Source organism: Olea europaea, unplaced genomic scaffold (genome assembly GCF_002742605.1).
Source record: "Olea europaea var. sylvestris unplaced genomic scaffold, O_europaea_v1 scaffold1252, whole genome shotgun sequence".
Lineage (NCBI taxonomy): Eukaryota > Viridiplantae > Streptophyta > Magnoliopsida > Lamiales > Oleaceae > Olea > Olea europaea.
Window position 1 is genome coordinate 150,022 of NW_019229960.1, and position 10,091 is coordinate 160,112.

The 10,091-nt window shown below is 36.5% G+C and overlaps 1 protein-coding gene across 1 annotated transcript; it reads left to right on the forward strand.

The window, feature by feature from the left end:
• The first annotated feature begins 3,157 nt into the window (after window positions 1–3,157).
• On the forward strand, window positions 3,158–8,740 carry LOC111374446 (putative receptor-like protein kinase At3g47110). The gene is made up of 8 exons (XM_022997118.1): window positions 3,158–3,400; window positions 3,564–3,759; window positions 6,085–6,353; window positions 6,472–6,928; window positions 7,072–7,294; window positions 7,393–7,637; window positions 7,716–8,678; window positions 8,727–8,740. Exons 1-8 carry the CDS (start codon window positions 3,158–3,160, stop codon window positions 8,738–8,740), a joined length of 2,610 nt encoding a protein of 869 aa, XP_022852886.1.
• Window positions 8,741–10,091: the final 1,351 nt, after the last annotated feature.

Here is a 10,091-nt window from a genome sequence, read left to right on the forward strand (position 1 = left end):
TCGGTTTGATGAAAAAGTCAAAGTGTTTCATTTTATCAAATTTGAAAACGAATTGTGTGTTTACAAGAAGATAGTGGAAGCATTGCCGTATTCCTAATATTAGAAAATAACATCACTATGTTTCAATTGTTGAAATAATGGTTGTTAAAGGATTTATTCATGAACGATATGGGAGAAGCAATTTGATCTATAGAGATAGATCTAGAAAATTACCTAACTCATCCCAATTTACATAGATGAAATCTTGAAAAGATTTCATATGAAAAAACTGGTTTACTCTTAAGTGGAATGTTGGAAAGGTTCCAAACGTGAAGCAACCGTTGATTCAATAGTAGAAACCTAATACATGATTACTTCAGAAGTAGCAAAGAGTTGCAATATGGATCATGATGTTCATAAATGAATTTAGAGTAGTTCCTGATATTATTGATCACATGTCATTGTATTGTGATAACAATAGAGCCATCGCGAAAGCGAAGGAACTAAGGTCTCATCAATGATCCAAACATGTATTAAGGTGATATAATCTCATCAGAGAGATAATACATAGAAATGGCGTAAAGAGAAGAACAAATTCCCACATTTAACAATATTACAGATCCACTAACAAAGAGTTGTCATAGCTTAAACATAATCGTCATGTAGACTCTTATGATATTGGATACATAAGTGATTGGATCTAGTGCAAGTGGGAGTTTGTAAGTGTTATGCCCTAGGTCCAATGAACCTTGGACATAAATCTTTTCATATATAATTAATGCAATTTAATGGCAGATCTATTATTTAATTAATAGACAATTAAATTAAATAATAGAGTCCGTATATCCAAATCTTCGTAATTTGTTAATCACAAGGAGTTGTGATTGTGAGGTACAAATTACGTATGATTGAATCTTAAATCGTCCATGGTTGTAAGTAATAACGAGATACGGATATCGTTATTACGGATAGACCATTGCGTGTGGCATTTCTTAGTTGTGAAGTAAGTAGCTCATCTCACAAGCTAAAGTGTGGTGACACTTAAATGAACACGTGAATGTTTTGTTATAGAACAAAATATTGGAGACCCGCCTAGAGATTCCATATGGATAACTATCTGAGTGTCTGTGGTTAATCTATAACGTTCGGTAGTGGGATTGGTCCTTTGACTTGAGGTCGTCATAGTATCTTATATGAGGCCAGTCGTGCTTTGACGGTGTTGGATGTTGCTTTGTCAAGGGCTGCTAATACGGCATCATTTGGTTTTGTCAAGAATCATATGAAGGTTGTGAATGACCAATAGAAGATTCATCACTCTTAGATAGTAAGATATTATGATCTGCGTTTCATTCAATTAAGTCGATAACGAAATCCTTGGCCAAGGTGTACTCATAAGTCGAAACGGAGTTTTCAACTTATATTAACTTAATAGTGGAGTGAAAGATATGATCGATAATCGAGATTGACACACTTCTATATCTTGTAATTGATCAGATCATATTGACGAAGGAATTATAGTTTCAGTAAACGAACGAGTTTGGTTTTGTCATCCCACATGACATTTCCCGTCACATGTATTGCACTGACACATTGTTAGATGTCAATCTGGGGCGGTGAGTGTGATTGGTTATAAATTAAAAAGATGTTTTAATTTATCAATTTTGATTAGATCAAAATAATATTTCGCGTTGTTAGGCATCCTGATCAGGAACTTGATGGGTCGCACACGAAAGGAGAACTGGAAGATTGTGATTTGTCAATTAATTAATTTAACAAGTGTTGAATAAATTATTAATTGAGTTGCTTATTTATAGGCTTGAATTGATTAATAGGATTAATTAATTCACGGACCGAATTTGATTAAATGGGTTAATTAAATGTTGCACCGGGTCAGACCAAGCTTGTTTAGGCTTTTATAAATATGATTAGGTTTTTCAAATTTGTAGTTATTTTTCATTATTCTTGCTAGCACAAGAAGAAAATCATAATCCTACAATCTTGTTCTCTGTGTGGATCACCGTTGGAAGTTAGACAATTGGATAGCTGTGGGTGACGAATCAAGATTGCTGGAACGAAAAGAATAGTAATGAAATTTGCAGATCTGAAAAGGTACTATCTTTTCACAATTTCTATCTAAACACAAAGAGATTCCTTGTGGGAATCGAAATCTGTTTTAATTTTTCGCTGCGCATGTTAAGTAGATTCCCAACAGCCGTGTATTCGAAGTTTGGGATAATTTCAATCATTGACCATAGCTCTCTACATGTGAACTATCTCACGATTTGGAATCATGGGTTTTCATGATCAATTGATCAAGTCATACCCATTTAGTAAAATTGTTGTGGTTAAAAAATAGGACGTCCTGCTCATCCATTCTAATACTCATTACTTCATTTAATCTGAAAATAATTGAATCGAATTGCTTAGCTCGGGTCTCCTTTAGGACTTTTGCCAAGCTTTAATTTAAGTTCGGTTTGAGACTTTTGTCCAACCTAATTGAGACATATTCCATGTTCAACCTATAAGCTATTCCACAAAGTAAAAAGTAGGATTCCGTCGTGTAGTCAAGACATCTCCCAATTTAGTGTTTGTTTAGTTAAACTTATTTCATGAAATTTTCAATTAAGATGATATGTTTAGTATTTCAAATCAGAAATTTTTTAATATTAATAAAATAAAAATATTTCAAACCCTAATTATATTAATCTCAATTCTCCCTCCCTCTCTCTCTCTCTCTATTCACCGGAAGCTCGACTCTCGGGCTCTCTTTCTCAAAATTTCATCGGTGGTGCTCAACTCTCCGATGTCAACCTCTACCACCGGTCTCGCGCACAGCAGTCCACTCTCCTCTCTGATCGCTGTCTTCATCATGGGTAAGTAGTGACCCTGTCTTCATTGCAAAAAATGGTCAATTCTCTTTATATTCTCGCCTATCTCTCTATATCTGAAAGTCACCCAGCCGAAGTGAAGAATTGCAAAGCTACCTGAGACCTCCACCGCCATCACAGGTCGTTTCAAGACCAAGAAGCGTGACGCGCGATGCCACTTCGTTATCTCTTGTTCTACTCCAACGAACACAGTCGCGAATCAAATCTGTAAGATCGGTAGGAGAAGTAGATCTTTTGAAATGAGATAGTGGTTTATTGCTATTGTAGGTTGTGGCGGTGGCTACAATCATATGGTGTTGGTAGTGGCGGTGGTTGTGGTGGTGATGTTGGCTGTGGTGGTTGAGGTGAGAAGTAGATCTTTTGAAATGAGACAGTGGTTTATTGCTATTGTAGGTTGTGGCGGTGGCTACAATCATATGGTGTTGGTAGTGGCGGTGGTTGTGGTGGTGATGTTAGCTGTAGTGGTTGAGGTGGGAATGGCTCTACAGATCTGGTGGAGGTGTTTATGTGGTGGCGCTGTAGATCTGGTGGAGGTATGTGGTGTGTGTTGGAATGGAGGCTATTGAGTGTTACAGAAGCGTCGTCGACTGATGCTACTACAACATCGAGACGTCAGTGTGGTGCATGGGTGTGGTGGCGTATGTGCGACGTCGGTATGGTGCATGGGTGTGGTGGCATGTGTGGCGATTTGTGTAGATCTCTCTCACCTCTCTCATCACTAACCGATCTACAGATCTGTGGAGGTGTGTGGTGTTGGTCTGTAGCGGCGACGGTGGCGCTGTGTGGTGTTGTGGATCTGTTGGCCATCTGTGGAGGAATGTGGTGTTGATATGTGGCGACGACGGTGGTGGCGATGATTTGGGGGTAGTTGTGGTGGTCGTAGACCGTGACTGTGACTCCTAACTGTGGTGTTAGTGTGTGTGGCGGCGATCGTGGTGGCAATGAAAATTGTGACTATGACCGTGACTCTCAACTGTGACTCATAATTGGATACGTGACCTGAAAATTGTTACTGTGAATCGTAAGTGTTGGTAGTGGTCACAAATTATTTGGTCGACTGTGACCATTAAATTGGTTAATCTGTGACCAATAAATAATGTAACTAATGAAAAAGATAAATTGTGATAGAAAATAATGTGTGACCTAAAAATTGTTAATCTGTGATCGATAATTTGTGATTGTATAATAAATTGTGACTTGTAATATTTGTGATTTATAATCGATAAATAAATTGTTAATTATAAATTTTTCGATTTGTGATCGATGGACAAACTGTGACCTATAAAATTTTTGAATTTTGACCGTAAAATAATTATGACATAAAATTTCTGATCTGTGACCAAAAAATAATAAGTGGTGAATTAAATCAATAATATGTGACCAAATTATATAAATCTGTGACTTAAATATATTTAATTGCTAAATTAATTAATTAATTAATTAAATTATAAATAATATTTAATAGAAATTTGATTTTTGAAATTTGAAACTTGTCTTCTTCTTTTTGAAATGTGCCATAATTAATCTTTATTTGTGAAATTTTTTCTTTTAATTATACATTTCATAAGATCTACAACTTTTATCAGCATTTCAATTACGCCTTCATCAATTTTTATAAAAATTGTTAGAACTTTTATCAAAATCTTTGTCAAACAACTCTTAATTTAGGATCTTAATTGTGAATGAGTTTTTATTTGAATTTCAACTAAGATATACATAATTGAAAAATTCCATATGTACAGAATTTTCCCTCACAGAAGTCTGCCAGAATAGAGATAGTGTGTGGGCCCCATGTGTAATAAAAAAATGCCAAAAAAATCATCCACCCATCCCACTTGTGTGTTGTCTATAATGGTTCTGTAAGATTCTTTCTGTAATTGCAGCTCTGCCCTACATAATTTCAAGTAAAAAATGTTTTTAGGAACCTTCTAAACACAACCAAAAATATTCTACGTAGAAGAGAAATGCGGATAATATATATATATAAGCAAAAGGTTTCGCCTACGCATTTCTACGAAAGTCACATTAAGGAAAATACTCAGCATGCGTGAAAGAAGCTAAGAATTCAAAATCGTTGATTTTATGCCATCACTAATGGTCAATGAATCTCATTTTCAAATCGTTGACTTATAAAGAAAAAAACAAACAATTTCTCTGATTCACATTGGAACTTTGGAGTGTAGCAGGCAAGCCCAATGCTTTCAGAATTCTGCATGGAGTAGAAGAAAAATGGTCATTGGTCAACATTTAGAACTCAAATAATTTAATGCAACTGAACATAATGATATTCTCATATCTAGTACTTGTAACATTAATGTTATTTCACCATTTGGCCATCGTTACTTAAATTTCATCAACACTAATATAAATTAGTCCGCATGAAGTTGAATATTTGAAAAATAGGGAAAAATTATAGGTCGACGTACAAATTTATCTTATTAAAATAAATACATGATTCAATATGAATTTAAGGGAAAAAATAACTTTGACACAAGACCATGCTTCTTGAATCACTAACTGGATGGAATCAAGTCAAAACAACTGAACTTTTAGGTCCACTGCATGTTGATATCTAAATTGACATTTTGTAACTAGTTTTGGCTTCGATCTTGTAAGCATCAAAAACCTCCTTCTGATATGTTCATACTAATAGAACTCTAGCAATACACAAACCAATTTCGATCCCAGAAATTCAGAGAGAAATACTCTCTTGTCATTCAAACCTTATATAACAAATATTAGAATAGTAGAAGATTGCGAAAATAATTTAATGCAAAGATTATTTTGTCCAAGTCATCAATCAGTATAATATTCCAGGCTATGAACACATAATGCTGGAATAGGATTAGGATAGTGCACATTTTTAACTCAATGATTTGTTCTTTATCCTTGATGCTTCTTGGATCTCTCAATTGATGGAAGTTAGTATAAAAAAATGCTAAAGAGTTATATATTCCGTTGAATTTGTGGTAAGTTGACATCTAAATTCTAATATTTTGGCTGAATATTTTCAACTCGGATCCCTTAAGTATCAAGCCACTGATGATATGTTCATACAAGCCACTTTCGACTGCAGAAATTCATAGAGGCAGCTCACCACTGAAAGTTCACACGGTACTAAGTACCATGGAACCTTCAATATACATATTCTCAATTGCTCTTTTTTTGTTTTTTTTTGTTTTTTTTTTGTTTTTTTTTTTTTTTTTTTTGTGTCAAGCTCTTCTTGGATCTCATAGAAGCAATGCAACAGACAGAGATGCTCTACTGTCATTCAAATCTTATGTAACAGATGATCCTACTGGTGTTCTAAACACTTGGAACCTATGTGATTGGGAAGGAGTTTTCTGCAATGCCCACAAAACACGGGTCACTGGACTTGCACTCGGGAATTTTAGTCTCACGGGAACAATCATTCCAAACATTGGCAATCTGTCTTTCCTCCATGTTCTGGACCTCGAGAACAACTTTTTCCATGGCCATATTCCAGTGAGTATAGTAAAACTTTTTCGCTTGGAAAAGTTGATCTTGGCATCAAACAACATTCAAGGGAGTATTCCTCTGTCTCTTAGCGATTGTCCCAGCCTTCTTGTTATTGATCTTTCAGAAAAATATGCTTGAAGGTACAATCCCATCAAAACTGGGTAACCTGACAAAGCTTGAATACCTGACCTTTGCAAAGAACAATCAGACAGGCTATATTCCTCTTTCATTTGCTAATCTTCCTCTTTCATTTGCTAATCTTTCTTCTCTGAACAACCTTACTTTAATGTACAACAAGTTTGAAGGTCCAATTCCAAGTGAACTGGGAAATTTGAATCTCCTCCTGCAGATAAACATAGGGATAAACAAATTTTCAGGTCAGATTCCAAGTTCTATTTTCAATCTTTCATCTCTGGTTAGATTGGGAGTGGTATCAAATCGTTTCCATGGTCATTTGCCTACTGATTTGTTTACTACATTGCCAAATTTGATGGAATTATACGTGGGAGATAATCTTTATCAAGGAGAAATCCCTACATCGCTCTCAAATGCTTCCAAACTTGAAATAGTAGATTTCTCAGGCAACCAATTCACAGGAGAGATTCCTTTGCTATGGAATCTTAAAAATATTCGAATTCTGAATTTTGAACTCAACCAGCTTTCCAGTGAAGGCGAAAATGGGTTGGAGTTTATAACTTCTCTTGCAAACTCCACCCAACTTCAGGTATTTTCGCTGCCAAGCAATCGATTTTTTGTCATACTCCTTCATCAATAGGCAACCTGTCAAGCCAACTCTCCGTGTTGTACTTGGCAGATAATCAATTTGAAGGGAACATACCAGAAACTATAGGGAATTTAGCCAGCTTAAAGTACTTGTCACTTGAAGCTAATTTATTCACTGGACACATTCCATTATCAATTGGAAACCTTCAAAATCTGCAAGTCTTGTCCACACATTCGAACCTTCTATCAGGTCAAATACCTGGAGCATTGGGAAACCTGAGCCGATTGTTTGAACTGCATTTAAATAATAACAATCTTACAGGTGCTTCCCATCGAGCCTTTCAAATTGTCGTAATCTCCAACTCTTGGATCTGTCTCTGAATGGTCTCAATGGTTTCATCCCCAAGGACATCTTTACCCTTCAGAGTCTAGGAAATTCACTAAATCTTTCATGGAATTCTCTAACAGGGAGTTTATCTTCTGAGATTGGCAACTTGAAGATGGTTCAACGTTTGGATTTCTCCAAAAACAGACTTTCAGGACCAATACCTTCCAGCTTAGGGGAATGTAAGAACCTAATGTATCTAGATCTATCTTAAAATACTTTTGGAGAATCTATACCTAGTTCAATTGCAAATTTAAAAGGGGTCGAATTTATTGATCTTTCATTGAACAATCTAACTGGTTCAATGCGCTTGCTGGGTACCCTTCGATACCTCAAATTCTTGAATCTTTCAAACAATATGCTTCAAGGAGAAGTTCCCAAAGAAGGTATATTCCTCAATGCTTCGGGAGTTTTCCTGTCTGGAAATTCAGACCTCTGCGGTGGCATCCCCACATTAGCACTCCCAAAATGTTCTGCCAAATCAAAGCAATCTAGTAAATCAAGACAAATGCTAATTGCAGGACTGATTGCAGGATCAACAATCATATGCATCTTCCTTTTGCTACTTTTTTACAGGATCTCTTTTATGAAGTCAAAAAAGATACAAGGTTCTTCAAACACGCATGCTATCTCTTTCGAAGGCCCCAACAGATTATATTCCTACTATGACCTGAAATATGCAATGAATAATTTCAGTAGTGAAAACTTGATCGGAAGTGGGAGTTTTGGCAATGTGTACAAAGGCGTTTTTCGCGATGGAACACTTGCTGCAATAAAAGCCTTTAACATGGACCAAAATAGAGCATCCAAAAGTTTTCTAGCCGAGTGTAAAGCCTTCAGAAACATACGGCATAGGAATCCAGTTAAGATCCTGAGTGCTTCTTCAAGCCCCACATTTAAGGCTTTGGTTCTTCAGCTCATGCCAAATGGAAGCTTAGAGAAGTGGCTTCACAGTAAGAGTGATGATCAAAGGCAGAGTCTTACTTTGAATCAGAGATTAGAGATAGCCAAAGACATTGCTTCTGCAATGGAATATCTACATCATGACTGTGAAATTCCCCTGGTACACTGTGATCTCAAGCCAAGTAATGTCCTTCTTGACGAAGAAATGACTGCTCATGTAGGAGACTTTGGACTAGCCCGTATTCTACAAACGACCGAATCTCTTGATCCAGAGAGTAGTACCATTGGGTTGAAGGGATCTGTGGGCTACATAGCACCAGGTATATTACATAGATACTTATCTTCTACAATTATTTCATGTTTGATAGGGAAGATTGAATAGTACTGATGAGTATTAAAGAAAAAAATAAGCTAAAATTCTATTTATTATACTATTCAGTCCTACCCAATGCTTTGTAGCAAATATGCAATTACTGTTTATTCTGTATGTATCTACCGCTTGTACTGATGCGAACTCCGTAGCAACGCTGACTACGAAACCCACAACGAGATTGACGAACCCAAAAAAGCCAAATTAATCCAAAATTTAGGATTAACCCAAAAGAAAGTCGAACCAAAAAATCCAACAAGTACGACGCTTGAAAGACCCCTTGATCACGTAATCCAAGAATTAAATCCGGTTGTTTGAACGCCACAAGTTAACACTTGATAAGTTCGAAATTGTTCAATGAAGAACGATGAAAAGAATACAATACGCCTCACTTTAATTCAATATTAATAATGTCAAATTGAATGGAAACTCCTATTTATACTAAACCTAAAAATTAGGTAAAAATTGTGCAAAAATCGAGCATAATCTCCAAAATATGGAAAAGAATCAGAATCTAACAAAATATGGAAAATTGCCAAAATTAGAAAATTCGCCAAATTTTTTGCATGTGCGGCCGCATGGTGTATTTCCATGCGGTCGCATGGTTCAACAAAAAATCCCAATTTAAGTTTCGGTATGCCACCATGCGGGCATGGTGTTTTTGCTGTGCTATCGCACAGGTTTATTTTCAGCCTTCGATTTCGTCGTTCGATAACAAATTAATCCAAATTGATTTGGCCTTCGACCCGAACATGAAAGTTGCTCCATTTTGAGTCCCGAACATGGTTCCATCAATGGTTTCTTGAACGAGCAATCCCATCGCTTATTTCACTTGCTTTGCCCTTGATCGCGTCATTGATCCGCCATCAACTATCAACGGGTCTCGTCTCGCACTTGCCTTCATCGGGCTCGACTCCTGGATCATATCATGTACTTTGTTCAAATATTTAACCGTTTTCCCATCTTAATGAAGAGTATGGTTATGGAGGAAAAATTTTGATAAAAGGAGATGTATATGGTTAGGGATACTTTTACTAGAGATGCTAACTGGAAAGAGACCAACCGAAGAGTCGTTCAGTGGGGAATTGAATCTTCAGAGATGGGTTCAAGCAGCACTTCCTCACCGAGTGTTGGACATCTTCTTGTAAACATGAAGGTATTTCCGTTCACTACTTGGAATCTCTCTTCAAACTCGGCCTATGGTGTGCAAATGAGGCACCAGATGGCAGACCAGAAATGAAAGCTGTTTCTGCGATGATAAAGAAAATCAGGAGCACACGATTAGCTGATGCTACACCAAACTTCATGCAAACTGGTTCAAGTACAGCACCATAATCTGGTAAAGGCGAAATGAGCAAAACAA